We start from the raw sequence: 17079 nt of genomic DNA, 5'->3' as shown, positions 1-17079 counted from the left end.
GAGATCTGGCTTTCAGGAGAGAGGTCTAGGGCTGGTGATACAATTTTGTAACTTATAAGCCTAGAGATAATTTCTTTTTTCTTTTTTTTTTTTTTTTTGAGACGGAGTCTCGCTCTGTCGCCCAGGCTGGAGTGCAGTGGCCAGATCTCAGCTCACTGCAAGCTCCGCCTCCCGGGTTTACGCCATTCTCCTGCCTCAGCCTCCCGAGTAGCTGGGACTACAGGCGCCCGCCACCTCGCCCGGCTAGTTTTTTGTATTTTTTAGTAGAGACGGGGTTTCACCGTGCTAGCCAGGATGGTCTCGATCTCCTGACCTCGTGATCCGCCCGTCTCGGCCTCCCAAAGTGCTGGGATTACAGGCTTGAGCCACCACGCCCGGCCTCTTTTTTTTTTTTTTTTTTTTTAGACGAAATCTTGCTCTGTTGCCCAGGCTGGAGTGCAGTGGCTTGATCTCGACTCACTGCAGCTTCTTCCTCCTGGGTTCAAGCGATTCTCCTGCCTCAGCCTCCTGAGTAGCTGGGATTACAGGTGCACGCCACCATGCCCAGCTAAGTTTTGTATTTTTAGTAGAGACAGGGTTTCCACATTGGTCAGGCTGGTCTCGAACTCCTGACCTCGTGATCTGCTCGCCTCTGCCTCCCAAAGTGCTGGGATTACAGGTGTGAGCCACCGTGCCCAGCTGAGATGATTTCTTTATTGAGATGAAGTCTTACTCTGTTGCCTAGGCTGGAGGGCAGTGGCATGATCTTGGCTCACTGCAACCTCTGCTTCCTGGGTTCAAGCGATTCTCCTGCCTCAGCCTCCCAAGTGGCTGGGATTACAGGTATATACCACCACGATCGGCTAATTGTTGTGTTTTTAGTAGAGACGAGGTTTTGCCATGTTGGCCAGGCTGGTCTCGAACTCCTGACTTCAGGTGATCTGCCCACCTTGGTCTCCCAAAGTGCTGGGATTACAGGCATGAGCCACTGTGCCAGTCCCTAGAGATTCTTTCTTTTCTTTTTTCCTGAGATGGAGTGTTGCTCTGTCACCAGGCTGGAGTGCAGTGGCGCAACCTGGGCTCACTGCCAACTCTGCCTCCTGGGTTCAAGCGATTCTCCTTTCTCAGCCTCTGGAGCAGCTGGAATTACAGGCACGTGCCACCACACCCAGCTAATTTTTGTATTTTTAGTAGAGACGGGGTTTCGTCATGTTGCCCAGGCTGGTCTCGAACTCCTGACCTCAGCTCATCTGCCCACCTCAGCCTCCCAAAGTGCTGGGACTACAGGATTGAGCCACCGTGCCTGGACCTAGAGGTGATTTCTAAAGCTATAAGCTAGAACCAACTGATGAACATAGTTAGAGAAAGGATGAGGTCCAGGGGCTGAGCCCTGGGATATTTCAGTCTCAGAGGTCACAGAGATGAGGAGACACCAGCAAAGAGTAGTTAGCAAGGTAAGGAGAACATCAGGAAAGGGTGAGAGTGGAGGTCAAGTGAAGGAAGTATTTCAAGGACATGAAGGGGGTCACCCCTGCACGTGAGAGATGGAATCAAATGCATTGGTGTATAGGGGTTGGCTTGAGACAGGAGCCCCAGACTGCAGAGTGGGAGGAGGGAAGGCAGAACGTCTGAGCACAGCTGCAGGTGTGAGTTGGGGAAGAGATGGCAGGGTGCCAAAGTTCTCTTCTAGCTGCCCCAAGTGCTATGGGAAAGCAGGACATGGCTGAGAGTGAAGTAGAGCAAGGAGCATTAGAGGATTGAAGAGAGAGGAAAAACTATGAAACAGTCGTCTGGGAGAATGGGATAGGGCCGAGAGCAGTGTAGTAGGATGAGTGGGCAGCAACAACGTGCTTGTTGAGGCCTGTGGTCTTGAATTTAAGGTGAGACCTGTCAATGTGCTTATACATTCTTTTGTGGCCACATTAGGCTGCAGGCAAGGGGTGGGTGGAGGGTTGGATTTAACCAGGGTTGGGGTTTGCTGAGTAGAATAAAGAGAGAAGTGAAGAAGAAAAGAACAAAACTGTAGAATCTGAGTTGGAAAAGGGGGAAATAGAGGCCATGGGAAATGAGGAGCAGTGAAAAGGAAGCAGAATTGATAAAGGGATTGCAGGTCCTGATAAAGCAGAAGGGTCATTAGAGTTGGAGCACAATAGAGTTAACAATAGGAGGTGGTGGCTGAAAAGTGAATCTTGACATTGAGATTCTGGGAACTAAGTTTTTTTTTTTTTTTTTTAGATTGAGTTTCGCTCCTGTTGCCCAGGCTGGAGTGCAGTGGTGTGATCTTGGCTTACTGCAACCTCCACCTCCCAGGTTCAAGCGATTCTCCTGCCTCAGCCTCCCGAGTAGCTGGGACTACAGGTGCCTGCCACCATGCCTGGCTAATTTTTTTCTATTTGTAGTAGAGATGGGTTTTTGCCATGTTGGGCAGTTTGGTCTCGAACTCCTGACCTCATGTGATCTGCCTGCCTTGGCCTCACAAAGTGCTGGGATTACAGGTATGAGCCATCTCGCCCTGCTGGGAACTAAGATTTTTATTATTTTATTTTATTTTATTTTATTTTTTATTTTTTGAGATGGAGCCTTGCTCTGCCATCCAGGCTGGAGTGCAGTGGTGCAATCTTGGCTCACTACAACCTCTGCTTCCCAGGTTCAAGCAATTCTCCTGCCTCAGTCTCTGGAGTAGCTGGGATTACAGGCATGCACCACCATGCCCAGCTAATTTTTGTATTTTTAGTAGAGATGGGGTTTCACCATGTTGTTTGCTTTTTTATTTTTGAGACAGTCTTGCTCTGTTGCCCAGGCTGGAGTGCAGTGGTACAATCTTGGCTCGCTGCAACCTCTGCCTCCCAGGTTCAAGCAATTCTCCTGCCTCAGCCTCTGGAGTAGCTGGGATTACAGGTGTGCACCCCACCATGCCTGGTTAATGTTTGTATTTTTAGTGGAGATGGGGTTTCACCATGTTGGCCAGGCTGGTCTCAAGCTCCTGACCTCAAGTGATCCACCTGCCTCAGCCTCCCAAAGTGCTGGGATTACAGGTGTGAGCCACTGCGCCTGGCCCTAAGATTATTTGACAAGGCCTAGCATGGGAGTCTGCAAACTATGGCCTGTGGGCCAAATTTGGTCTACTGTCTGTTGTTTTTCAGGCTTGAGCTAAGAATAATCTTTGTATTTTAAAATATAAGGCTGGCGGTGGTGGCACACGCCTGTAATCCTAGCACTTTGGGAGGCTAAGGCGGATGGATCACCTGAGATCGGCAGTTCGAGGCCAGCCTGCCTAACGTGGTGAAACCCCCGTCTCTAGTAAAAATACAAAAATTAGCCATGCATGAGGTGCATGCCTGTAGTCCTACCTACTTGGGAGACTGAGGCAGGAGAATCACTGGAACCCAGGAGGCAGAGGTTGGCAGTGAGCCGAGATCATGCCACTGTACTCCAGTCTGGGTGACAGAGCGAGATTCTGTCTCAAAAAAAAAAAAAATATATATACACACACACACACACACACACACACACACATATATACACACACAGACTATTATCCCTTCAGCAAGCACAGTTGCTCAAAGAGTTGAAGACATTGCCTCTTGGCTCACAAAATCTAAAATATGTACCATCCTGGTCCTTCACAGAAAAAGTTTGCTGACCTCTGGTCTAGACTCTAGGGTATGACCGTGTGTGCAAGTGGCTAAGGTAAGGCAGAGGACCCAACCAGGAAGGTCAGGTCACAGGTGGTCACTGATGCCACCTCCAGGAGTCAGCGGCTCAAGGGAGGAGTACAGCTGCCTGTGAAGGTCGCAGGAGTAGCAGAGTGCTCAGGAATGGGTGATGATGGAGTTAACGGTTGCATGAGCCAAGAGCACAAACAAAGGGGCAATTCAGTCACCCCTCAGCGGTCAGGAAAGGCTTTGCAAAGGAAGTCTTTGAGCTGAGGCTTGAAGTGTTGGCAGCAGATAGTGGGGTGAAGGTAGTGGGATGGGGAGGAGGAAAGGGGTATTTAGGTATAGGAAGGCCAGTATCTTTTTTTTTTTTTTCAGACAGAATCTTGCTCTGTCACCAGGCTGGAGTACAGTGGTGCAAACTCGGCTCACTGCAACCTCTGCCTCCTGGGTTCAAGCGATTCTCCTGCCTCAGCCTCCCGAGCAACTGGGATTACAGGATCGAGCCACCACGTCTGGCTAATTTTGTGTATTTCTAGTAGAGACTGGGTTTCACCATGTTGGCCAGGCTGGTCTCGAACTCCTGACCTCAGGTGATCCACTGCCTGGCCTCCCAAAGTGTTAGGATTACAGGCGTGAGCCACCGCACCCGGCCTACTGTGCCTGGTACATGAAATGCACTTGATAATGGCCGGTTGAAGGAATGTATTACTGTGAACCTTAGTTAACCTCTTTGAAATTCATTATGCTCATGGGGTACAAATACCTTTATTACCGCAAACTTGTAAATAAAACTAGAAATGTGAAAACACTGTAAATTGTAAAACATGCTACTTGTTTTAACGCTGTATGATACTATGTTGCAAATATGTATAATGCAGTACCTCTGTTGTGCTAAAAATTGTCTTTCTGGGAATCATGTTTACTCAAGTCAGAAAAAAACCCTAAAACATATTAATGATCCAGTCATATGTAATACAAAATTAATTTGATTAGTTAGAAAAAACCATGAGCCTGATTACTTCCTCTTACCATTTCCCAAAGTGGTTTCTATCATCTTCAGGTTGCCTGTTTTCTACTAAGTAAGCATTAATCAATGGCAAATAATTATCCTTTTCTCCTGGCCCAGATTAGATCCTATCTTGTCGCTCATTGTGTATTCATTTATTTTCACCAGTGAATCATTAACTCCTTGAAAGCAGGCATCTTGATCTTTTTATCTTCAGCATCCAATGACTATTAGCTGGTACTGAATATTTGTGGTAGATACATATTTTTAATTAAAATTTTTTTTTTTCTTTTTTTGAGACGGAGTCTCACTCTGTGGCCCAGGCTGGAGTGCAGTGGCTCCATCTTGGCTCACTGCAACCTCCGCCTCCTGGGTTCAAGCAATTCTCCTGCCTCAGCCTCCTGAGTAGCTGGGACTACAGGTGTGCACCACCATGCCCGGCTAGTTTTTTTTTTTTTTTTTTTTGCTTTTTATTTTTGCATTTTTAGTAGAGACAGGGTTTCATCAGGTTGACCAGGCTGGTCTCGAATTCCAGAACTGAGGCAATCCACCTGCCTTGGCCTCCCAAAGTGCTGGGATTATAGGCAGGAGCTACCGCACCTGGCCACGTTGGTTGAATTTAATAGGTAAATTTATCCTGGAAATTGATGTTAGACCTTTATTCATTCCCAAAATGCCACTACACTTTACATAATTTTATTTAAATACAAGTATACGATCATTTGTTATATTACTAAATGCTTTATATACTTTAAATAATTGGAAAGGAAAAGGATCAATATGTAGAGATATTGGATTTCATTTTATCTCCCAAGTTTCTGTTTTTTTGTTTTTTTTTTTTGAGACAGAGTCTCGCTCTGTCGTCCAGGCTGCAGTGCGGTGGCACGATCTTGGCTCACTGCAACCTCCACCTCTGGGGTTCAAGTGATTCTCCTGCCTCAGCCTCCCGCATAGCTGGGACTACAGGGACCTGCCGCCACGCCAGGCTAATTTTTGTGTTTTTAGTAGAGACAGGGTTTCACCATATTGGCCAGGCTGGTCTCAAACTCCTGACCTTGTGATCCACCTGCCTCAGCCTCCCAAAGTGCTGGGGTTACAGGCATGAGCCACCGTGCCCCACCTATCTCCCAAGTTTCTAGTGTCTGTGTTGTTGTGGGCACACCAAATAATGAGTAATAACGAATGAAGCCATTTTACTATTTTTTTTTTTTAGACGGAGTCTTGCTCTGTTGCCCAGGCTGGAGTGCAGTGGCACAGTCTTGGCTCATGCAACCTCCACTTCCAGGGTTCAAGTGATTCTCCTGCCTTGGCCTCCCGAGTAGCTGGGATTAGGGGTGCGCGCCACCATGCCTAATTTTTGTATTTTTAGTACAGACGGGGTTTCAGCATGTTGGTCAAGCTGGTCTCAAACTCCTGACCTTGTGATTCGCCTGCCTCGGCCTCCCAAAGTGCTGGGATTACAGACATGAGCCATCATGCTGGCCCATTTTACTATTTTCTTTGAGAAATGATAACAGAAAGTTAAGAATGTTAGCAAGCTTTTTTTTTCTGATTTTTTAGGCCAACTTTCCTTTATTTTGTTTGCATCTCTCTATGATCTGCTAAATGGTTCTCTGTCTACATCTCTTAAAAGAAGTACGTGCTCATATGTTTCACTCTTTAATTTTGACTTAATAATTATATACACAGACAAGTCTCTTGATCCTGCCCATAAAAGTTATTACAGCTTCTCACTACTTGTTGTTTTTATATCAACCCTGCCTGACTCTTAATTTTTTGTGGAGTAAGCTCAGACACAGAATGGTCTAAGCATTCTGGAGGAAGAGCTCTCTGAAACTAATTTTAAAATAAACTTCTTTAGAATTTGTGATTCTTTTGGGTCCATGTTTACATTTCCAAATCTTCTTTCTTTATAGTGATCAATTTAGGGCCGGGCGCGGTGGCTCAAGCCTGTAATCCCAGCACTTTGGGAGGCCGAGAGGGCGGATCACGAGGTCAGGAAATCAAAACCATCCTGGCTAACACAGTGAAACCCCGTCTCTACTAAAAAATACAAAAAACTAGCGGGGTGAGGTGGCGGGCGCCTGTAGTCCCAGCTACTCGGGAGGCTGAGGCAGGAGAATGGCGTAAACCCGGAGGCGGAGCTTGCGGTGAGCTGAGATCCGGCCACTGCACTCCAGCCTGGGTGACAGAGCAAGACTCCCTCTCAAAAAAAAAAAAAAAAGTGATCAATTTAGTTAAATGGAAAAACCTCTCCTGTAGTAGAACTGTTCATGTTGAAAAATAAAAGAAAAACCTCTTTGTGGAGGAAGAAGTAATGAGGGGGAAATGCTTTTTGTGTATATCCTGTGGTTTTTCTCATTCTTTTTTTTTCTTCTTTTTTTGAGACGGAGTCTTGCTCTGTCGCCCATGCTGGAGTGCAGTGGCCCGATCTTGGCTCACTGCAACCTTTGCCTCCGGGGTTCAAGCGACTCTCTTGCCTCAGCCTCCTGAGTAGTTGGGATTACAGGCGCCAGCCACAGCTCCCGGCTAATTTTTTTTTTTTTTTTTTTTTGAGACGGAGTCTCGCCCTGTCAGCCAGGCTGGAGTGCAGTGGCACAATCTAGGCTCACTGCAACCTCCACCTCCCAGGTTCCAGCGATTCTCCTGCCTCAGCCTCCCGAGTAGCTGGCATTACAGGCGCTTGCCACCACGCCCGGCTAATTTTTTGTATCTTTAGTAGAGACGGGGGTTTCACCATGTTGGCCAGGCTGGTCTTGAACTCCTGACCTCGTGATCCGCCCGCCTTGGCCTCCCAAAGCGTCGAGATTACAGGCGTGAGCCACCACGCCAGGCCTAATTTTTGTACTTTTAGTAGAGACGGGGTTTCGCCTTGGCCGAGCTGGTCTCGAACTCCTGGCCTTAGGTAATCCACCCGCCCCAGTCACCCAAAGTGCTGGGATTACAGGCGTGAGCCACCATGCCCGGCCAATTTCCTCATTCATTAATTCACATATCTCATCTATTAAATGTGTAATACATTGACGATAATCGATTTCACTGTTGCCTTCTAAATTTTCCTTCTGAGCTCTTTATTTCATACCAAGGGCTTGAGAATTAGATTCGGTTCAAATAGTTTTCAAGTTCTAGGTAAAGTACTTCGTCTGCGAACATTAAAATTGTTAAGCAACAATAAAAGACAGAGCCTCTCAAATTGATTTTTTTCACTAACACTAATTTTTCTTAATTTGTTTGTGACGTGCGCTGTATGTAAAAAGTGACGACACTCCTTTCCTTGTGTTTTCAAACACCAAGCAAGTCTGCAGTGCTCCAGGGCGTTTCGCCCTTTACCAGGTCGCTCTGTCCCCACTCGGAGAGCCTCAATTTCTCAAGGCAATCCCTGTAACACCAACTTTTTACATTACCAAGACATAAAATAACCTTGCTTGCTTATTTTAGCCGTCACTCTTCCCCATGCTTGTCCCTCACGGTTGAGCGGCGCTGACCTGATGACACCTGCTTACTGTCGTTAAACTCAGCATTTTCAGATAGCCAAGACAGGCCATTCCCTGGTTGGATGGGACCTTATTGTAACAGCACGACTCCGCACAAGCCGCTTTGAAAATCAATCTGCAGACGTTTGCTTGATCTCCAGACAGAAACTCTGAACCCACACTCACCCTTCCCACCCCAATTCTCGCTCGAAGATTGAAGAGCCTGGGAACCGTCTCCCTAACACTACCCAGGACTGGCCCAAGAGGGGAACTGGACCTTGCGCGCCTAGGATCCCGGCGCCGCCACGTCTGTCGGCGTGCGTGACGCCAGCGCGCTTGCGCGCACGGAGGCCCGCCCCTACATCCGGGGCCTGGACGGCAGCAGGGCCGCCGCGCGGAGGTCACGTGGCTCTTTCCTTTCCGTCTCTGGCCGGCTGGGCGCGGGCGACTGCTGGCGAGGCGCGTGGAACCTTACGCTGGTTCCCCTTCGTCTCCTCTCCCGGCCCGGGCCACTAGAGAGTTCGCTGACGCCGGGTGAGCTGAGCCTGCCGCCAAGATGCCGGCCTATTTTCAGAGGCCGGAAAATGCCCTCAAACGCGCCAACGGTGAGTAGCTGATCGGGGCGCGCCGGGTTGGGGCGGCCCGAGGCCTCCGAGGTCGAGAGCGCGGGCCTGTTTCCCACTGCTCTGCCGCCCGGCCCGCGCGGGGAGAGGAGACCGATGCGGCCTGCGAGCTGCTGTCCCAGCCCGTGGTTGGGCATGGGTTTCCTTCTCACTTTATCGACTGGGGTCTGGGAGGCGCGGAGCCCGGAACCGTCGCCCCGGGGGCCCTTCCTTCCCCCTGCCGCCTTCGGGTGCGTCGCGGGGACCGCAGCCCGGGAGACAGCCCCTACGCGGGCTGGAGCTCCCTCCCCGCTGCCTGCCTCCGCTGGCTCTCCAGGTCCCTGGAGCTTTGGTCTGCTTAGGCCCCGCGCCCCCGGCCGCCATCTGGGAGTGCCGGGGAGTAAGAAACATGGCTCCCTCCCGGGGACAATGCACGCGAGAGCCTCGGCTCCACCTCCTGCCCGGGCCGGGAGCACTACGGACCCATCTCCGGTCCTCCCGCAGCCACCCCCGCTCTCCAAACCGCGCTCAGTACTTTGCTGGGTCAGGGTCCACTTACTCTTCACCCAGCCGCTTTATATCCACTTAGGGGCCTCTTGACCCATTTAACCTGATTCCTGTTTTTTTGCTTTGTTTTGTTTTTGTTTTTTCCTTTTTCCTGGCATTGATTAGAAGCATTCCGAAAGCCTGTTTCGAATCACTGGAAGTTGGAATAGAGTTAATGTAAAGGGACTTCACGTCTCCTCTTAAAGATAACGAAACAGGCCTAGGGAGAGGTTTCCCCAAGGTCACTCCGGGAGTTGTTGAGCCAAGAGACTTAAAACCAACGTCTCTTGACATCCAGATCAGTCCTTTTTTCTCTTTTTTTCTGCCACAGTGCTGCTTTCTGCGATTTCGATTTTCATATGAGTACTTCGGCCATTGGCGCTTGAGGGAAAAACTTCTGTGCCCCGATCTCTCCAAGGCATTTGTTACATTGGCGTTCTGGGAATGCACATGTTCTTGCCTAGTGTCTGGGCTTAAGAAACTTTGTTTAGGGGTTTTTTTTTTTCTCCCTCTAACCGGACAATTTTAATAATCGTTAGGGCATGGATAGCTCTTCTTTTCATCCTTCCTTCACCGAAATAGAAGTTTTGGGTTTTACCCATGTTGTAGATGAATATACCTTGTGAGTTACAGTTTTATGTTTGCAGAGCTTATTTTGTTAGCTTCTTTGAAAATTTATCTTGTGAAAACGGCAGTTTGAGTCAGCACATAAACTGATAATCTGGCAGGACCAGAGATATGTTGGTCATATACTTTTTAAAGTAAAAGTAACACTTTTGTAGGGGAGGGAACTGGTCTGTGGAACAGGCTAATTCCACATTGTGTGGATGGAGTAATTGTTTTAAAAACTTATTCAAACTACAACATAGGTGTAATCACTAATTCATTCTAATGATAACCAGTGATCTAATGGTTAGAGCAGTCAAGAAGTTTTAAGATGTTTATTAATATATCCGAAAGAAGAGATTGAAATGGAACTTTGTCACTATCAACCAAACTGTAGCAAAGTTTATGACTTTTCGACGTTTCAAAACTTAGAATTTGTAGTATACGAAATGATTTGCATGAAATGACTACTCTACATGGCTGTTGTGGATGTTTTACAGTCATTTGCATGCTTTGCCCAACAGGTATTTTTTTTCCTGTGCTAGTAGGCCAAAGCACTGTAATGGCCTACATACTACGGGCCTTGTTTCCTTTATCGCTTCTCTTTTTGGAATCTTCATAAGAACTTGATACAGAAAAGATATGTAATGTGCATCAAACATTTTTTTCCTGTTTCTAAATTGGCACAGGCTTGATTCATGAAGGGCAGGTTAAGGAAAGGATCTGAAATTAAAGTAGGCAAGATGAGGGACACCGGGGGAAACTTGAGTTTTGTTTGTGTAGCTTTTTAAAAAGGACTGTGGGGACGCCTTGCTTGCAGCCCTTTGAAGCTGTTGGATGGGGATGCATGCGTTACCTTCAGAGTAGAAACTCATACCTTTGATCTTGAGGGATCCCTTCTCAAAGTGAGCAGATCGTGGATGGTCTAGGGCACTGCTTCCAAAACATAAGTGAAGGATCAAAGGGCATTCACCTAATTGGAAATAATCTCATTTTATCTAAATGTTTTATATGTAACATTTGTGATCCCAACAATATTTAGACCTAATCTATTGCATTATCTTAATAAAATGTAAATAAATTTAAGTAGAATAGTCATTCAGGTCACCCTAAACATATATATCAGCAATTTTTTGGGGAAAAATTATAGTAGTCATTCGGGAAGGTGAGAACTTGGACCAGCAGTTACAGGCAAGAATTCCGTATCCTGTAATCATTTAGAGGAGGCCCCTTTTTCGTATTATATTGTTAGTAGTGCCAAACTAACTGCTGCTGACCTTATTATAGTGTATGTTCTACAACCAGTGCCTTTAAGAAATAAAGCTGTTATTAAGTCCACAAATTGAGTAACATTATAGCGTATCTATTTGGTATGTTGCACAAATAAACTAGTAAACATCAAGGGCTGATGTAAACTTCTTTATACATACTTTCAATAATAAATTTGAAAGGTATGCTCCAAATGCTCACCCATCCAGTAAGGTTTATAATTCTAGATTTTAATTTTTATTTCTATGATATTAATCTGGAAGTCAATATTTTAAGTATTGAAATAGAACCTTTAGTTTATGATAGTTCTTTCCAGCCTCCAAAGCTTCCCCCGGCCACCATTAAATAATTCAGAGGAACTAAATTCTTGTATATAAATTAGGACAAAGGCAGAAGACTGACTGTCATGGATTATGAAAAATCTGTTCTCATTCCAACTATTTATTTATTTATTTATTTAAGACAGAATCTTGCTGTGTTGGCCAGGCTGGAGTGCGGTGGCACTATCTTGGCTCACTGCAACCTCCGCCTCCTGGGCTTAAGCTCTTCTCCTGCCTCAGCCTCCCAAGTAGCTGGGATTACAGGCATGTGCCACCATGCCCGGCTAATTTTTTTATTTTTTTTCAGTAGAGATGGGGTTTCACTATGTTTCCCAGGCTGATCTTGAACCCCTGGCCTCAAGTGATCTGCTCCCCTCGGCTTCCCAAAGTGCTGGGATTTACAGGCGTGAGCCACCGCACGTGGCTAAGGAATCAAGTTTTAAATGACTGTTCAGGAAGTAAAAAATAGTTTCAGTTCCATCTCTAATCTTGCTCTGTTGGCCAGGCTGGAGTGCGGTGGCACTATCTCGGCTCACTGCAACCTCCGCCTCCCGGGCTTAAGCTCTTCTCCTGCCTCAGCCTCCCAAGTAGCTGGGATTATAGGCATGTGCCACCATGCCCGGCTAATTTTTTTATTTTTTTTCAGTAGAGATGGGGTTTCACTATGTTTCCCAGGCTGATCTTGAACCCCTGGCCTCAAGTGATCTGCTCCCCTCGGCTTCCCAAAGTGCTGGGATTTACAGGCGTGAGCCACCGCACGTGGCTAAGGAATCAAGTTTTAATTGACTGTTCAGGAAGTAAAAAATAGTTTCAGTTCCATCTCTAAAAAGCCCTTTTTAGATTAGGAATTGGATACAGTGGGTAGTTTTAGTGCTGCTGCTGTGATTTTCTTAAAGTATAAATTCTATTAAACGCATTTACTCCCAAGTTTTTTGCTGATAAGAGAGTGTTTTTGTTAGGAAGAACACCTAATGTACTGTTACATTTTCTTTTCTTTTTTTTTTTTTTTTGAGACAGTCTCTCCCTCTATTGCCCAGGCTGGAGTGCAGTGATGCAATCTTGGCTCACTGCAACCTCTGCCTCCTGGTTTCAAGTGATTCTAAAGTCTCAGCCTCCAGAGTATTTGGGATTACAGATGTGCACCACCGTGCCTGGCTAATTTTTGTGTTTTTAATGGAGACAAGGTTTCACCAAGTTGCCCAGGCTGATCTCCAACTCCTGATCGCAAGTGATGCCTGGGCCTCCCATAGGACTGGGATTACCCAGGTGTAAGCCAAGGCACCTGGCTGTACTGTTACATTTTAGAAAATAACTTTGCATGCACTATAGGAGAAGACCAGGAGAAGACTGCAAGTTTTTTCCCTCCACTCCCACCCCTGACAACAAGGAAAGGCTGGGCGCGGTGGCTCAAGCCTGTAATCCCAGCACTTTGGGAGGCCGAAGCGGGCGGATCACAAGGTCAGGAGATCGAGACCACAGTGAAACCCCGTCTCTACTAAAAATACAAAAAATTAGCCGGGCGCGGTGGCGGGCGCCTGTAGTCCCAGCTACTCAGGAGGCTGAGGCAGGAGAATGGCGGGAACCCGGGAGGCGGAGCTTGCAGTGAGCCGAGATCGCGCTACTGCACTCCAGCCTGGGCAACAGCGTGAGACTCCGTCTCAAAAAAAAAAAAAAAAAAAAAAAAAAAAGGAAAGGCTTATTTCAACAAAGTATCTAGTTGTATTACATCTTTGTTTCATTTAGTAAGATTTTTTTTTTGATAGTAAGATTGACTCGATGAAAGATGGACTTTTGGCCGGGCGCGGTGGCTCAAGCCTGTAATCCCAGCACTTTGGGAGGCCGAGATGGGCGGATCACGAGGTCAGGAGATCGAGACCATCCTGGCTAACACCGTGAAACCCCGTCTCTACTTAAAAAAAAATACAAAAAAACTAGCCGGGCAAGGTGGCAGGCGCCTGTAGTCCCAGCTACTCCGGAGGCTGAGGCAGGAGAATGGCGTAAACCTGGGAGGCGGAGCTTGCAGTGAGCTGAGATCCGGCCACTGCACTCCAGCCAGGGCAACAGAGCGAGACTCCGTCTCAAAAAAAAAAAAATAAAATAAATAAAAAATAAAAAAAAAAAAGAAGGACTTTTTCATGCAGTGGTGAAGAGTTTTGTCATTATTTGCATGTGAAAAATGTGATTTCATATAAGGTATTGTGCAAATATTTCAGTATGTTTTGTGATTTATCCTGTTGCAAACTTTTTTTTGAGACTTGTTGCCCAGGCTGGAGTACAGTGGCACTATCTCGGCTCACTGCAACCTCCGCCTCCTGGGTTCAAGTAATTGACCTGCCTCAGCCTCCCAAGTAGCTGGGATTACGGGTGTGCACCACCATGGCCCGGCTAATTTTTTGTATTTTTAATAGAGACGAGGTTTCACCATATTGGCCAGGCTGGTCTTGAACTCGACCTCAGGTGATTTGCCCACCTCGGCTTCCCAAAGTGCTAGGATTACAGGCGTAAGCCACTATGCCCGGCCGCAAACTTTTTGATATATTGGAGAGGTGGGGTATTGTTTGTGGTTTTCCTGGAGGAAAGAATGTTGGGAAGCATCATTTCTGGAAGATGGGATCGTTGAAAGAAAGAGAATTACTAAATCTGTGGATCTAATAAGACCCCCAAATAAGGAACATGTTTGCTGGTTGCTTGCCTAGCACAGAGTTACATGGTAGATAATGCTATGTATTATTGGGTAGCTCTTAAAATAAAAAGTATTGGCTAGGCACGGTGGCTCATACCTGTAACCGCAGCACTTTGGGAGGCCAAGGTGGGCGGATCAGGAGGTCAAGAGATCGAGACCATCCTGGCTAACATGGTGAAACCCCGTCTCCAGTAAAAATACGAAAAAAAAAAAAATTAGCCAGGCGTGATGGCAGGCGCCTGTAGTCCCAGCTACTCAGGAGGCTGAGGCAGGAGAATGACGTGAACCCCGTAGGCGGATCATGCAGTGAGCAGGGATCAAGCTACTGCATTCCAACCTGGGCAACAGAGCCAGACTCCGTCAAAAAAAAAAAGTCTTGTTCCAAGGAAAATAAGCAATGATATTGTTATAAAGGAGATATATATATATATATATATATAGTGTTTTAAACCTTTTTAAAAATGTAGTGTTTTAGTTCCACCAAATTATTTTTTATTTTTTATTTTTATTTATTTTTTTTGAGACGGAGTCTCACGCTGTTGCCCAGGCTGGAGTGCAGTGGCGCGATCTCGGCTCACTGCAAGCTCCGCCTCCTGGGTTCACACCATTCTCCTGCCTCAGCCTCCTGAGTAGCTAGGACTACAGGCGCCCGCCACCGCGCCCGGCTAATTTTTTGTATTTTTAGTAGAGACGGGGTTTCACTGTGGTCTCGATCTCCTGACCTTGTGATCCGCCCGCCTCGGCCTCCCAAAGTGCTGGGATTACAGGCTTGAGCCACCGCGCCCGGCCCCAAATTATTTTTTAAATCTTCATTGGGAAGTTTGTGTGTGTGTGAGAAATTTGCAATTATGTGTTTTTTTTTTTTTTTTTTTTGAGACGGAGTTTCGCTCTGTCACCCAGGCTGGAGTGCAGTGGCCAGATCTCAGCTCACTGCAAGCTCCGCCTCCCGGGTTCACGCCATTCTCCTGCCTCAGCCTCCCAAGTAGCTGGGACTACAGGCGCCCGCCACCTTGCCCGGCTAGTTTTTTGTACTTTTTAGTAGAGACGGGGTTTCACCATATTAACCAGGATGGTCTCAATCTCCTGACCTCGTGATCCGCCCGTCTCGGCCTCCCAAAGTGCTAGGATTACAGGCTTGAGCCACTGCGCCCGGCCGAAATTTGCAATTATGAATGTTAAGATGAATTTAACCAGTTGACTTAGGGTAAATAACCTCTTTCTCCCCCAGTCTATTAAGTGTACAAAAGAAAAGATGAGGAAATACAAGATAAATTTTAACCTTGGTCAGATAATGTAATGGTAGAGATATTGCTTTTGACTGTATTTCAAAACAAACAATATGCATAAAACTTAAAATTGGAACTAGATTTTGAAATGTTACCACATAGAATGCCTTCGGGCTCAGGGGATAATAAATTCAAAAGAATGTAAGTTGGCTGGGCATGGTGACTCACGCCTGTAATCCCAGCACTTTGGGAGGCCAAGGCGGGTGGATCATGAGGTCAGGAGTTTGAGACCAGCCTGGCCAAGATGGTGAAGTCATGTCTCTACTAAACATACAAAAATAAGCTGGGCCGTGTGGCTGGTGCCTGTAATCCCAGCTACTCAGGAAGCTGAGGCAGGAGAATCGCTTGAACCCGGGAGGTGGAGGTTGTGGTGAGCTGAGATCACGCCAGTGTACTCCAGCCTGGGTGGCACAGCGAGACTCTTGTCTCACACATATACTCTTCTTTTCCCCTTTTTCTTTTTTTTTTTTTCAAGTTTCATTCTTGTTGCCCAGGCTGGAGTGCAGTGGCACCATCTCAGCTCACCTCAACCTCCATCTCCCAGGTTCATGCTATTCCCAGCCTCCTGAGTAGCTGGGATTACAGGCATGCGCCACTACGCCCTGCTAACAACTTTGTATTTTTAGTAGAGACTGGGTTTTGGTTGTAGAGACTGAGTTTCTCCATTTTGGTTAGGCTGGTCTTGAAATCCCAACCTCAAGTGATCTGCCCTTGTCCTCCCAAAGTGTTGGGATTACAGGCGTGAGCCACTGCGCCCGGCCTCATTTTTCTATTTTTTTATTAAAAAACAAAAAAAACTTCTTTAGAGCAGTTTGAGATTTCCAGAGTGTTGGGAAGAGAGTATATAGTTTCATTGACACCACACCCACTTTCTCCCCTGTTGATTTTGTTTTTGTTTTTTTTTTTGTTTTTTTTGAGACGGAGTCTCGCTCTGTAGCCCAGGCTGGAGTGCAGTGGCCAGATCTCAGCTCACTGCAAGCTCCGCCTCCCGGGTTTACGCCATTCTCCTGTCTCAGCCTCCCGAGTAGCTGGGACTACAGGCGCCCGCCACCTCGCCTGGCTAGTTTTTTTTTGTATTTTTTAGTAGAGATGGGGTTTCACCGTGTTAGCCAGGATGGTCTCGATCTCCTGACCTCGTGATCCGCCCGTCTCGGCCTCCCAAAGTGCTAAGATTACAGGCTTGAGCCACCGCGCCCGGCCTCCCCTGTTGATTTTTATTTGTAACAACTAATGAACCAATACTGACACATTATTTATTTATTTATTTTTTGAGACATGGAATTTCACTCTTGTCGCCCAGGCTGGAGTGCAGTGGTATGATCTCGGCTCACTGCAACCTCCGCCTCCTGGTTTCAAGCGATTCTCCTGCCTCAGCCTCCTCAGTAGCTGGGACTACAGGCACATACCACCATGCCCGGCTAATTTTTGTATTTTTGGTAGAGACGGGTTTCATCATACTGGCCAGGGTGGTTTCCAACTCCAGACCTCAAGTGATTGGTCCACCTCGGCCTCCCAAAGTGCTGGGATTACAGACATGAGCCACTGCTCCTGGCCTGGAACTTTTAAATCACAGTGGAATACAGTGAAATTCAGTTTTACTTGTAGATCATATTGCAACACAGTACAAGTCTTTCTGTTGTTTTACTTTTG

General features: G+C 46.8%; 1 protein-coding gene across 1 annotated transcript in view; it reads left to right on the top strand.

Moving 5' to 3' along the window:
* Positions 1 to 8532: 8532 nt before the first annotated feature.
* Positions 8533 to 17079, top strand: part of EIF3A (eukaryotic translation initiation factor 3 subunit A) — a 49399-nt gene continuing 40852 nt past the window's right edge. Inside the window, exon 1 of the mRNA XM_045361620.3 lies at positions 8533 to 8722. Coding sequence (XP_045217555.1) covers positions 8674 to 8722 — 49 coding nt within the window. The 5' untranslated portion in view covers positions 8533 to 8673. The remainder of the gene's footprint in view (positions 8723 to 17079) is intronic.

Source organism: Macaca fascicularis, chromosome 9, assembly GCF_037993035.2.
Source record: "Macaca fascicularis isolate 582-1 chromosome 9, T2T-MFA8v1.1".
Lineage (NCBI taxonomy): Eukaryota > Metazoa > Chordata > Mammalia > Primates > Cercopithecidae > Macaca > Macaca fascicularis.
Note: the sequence above shows the minus strand (reverse complement) of the source record. Positions and strands in the feature narration are given on the sequence as shown.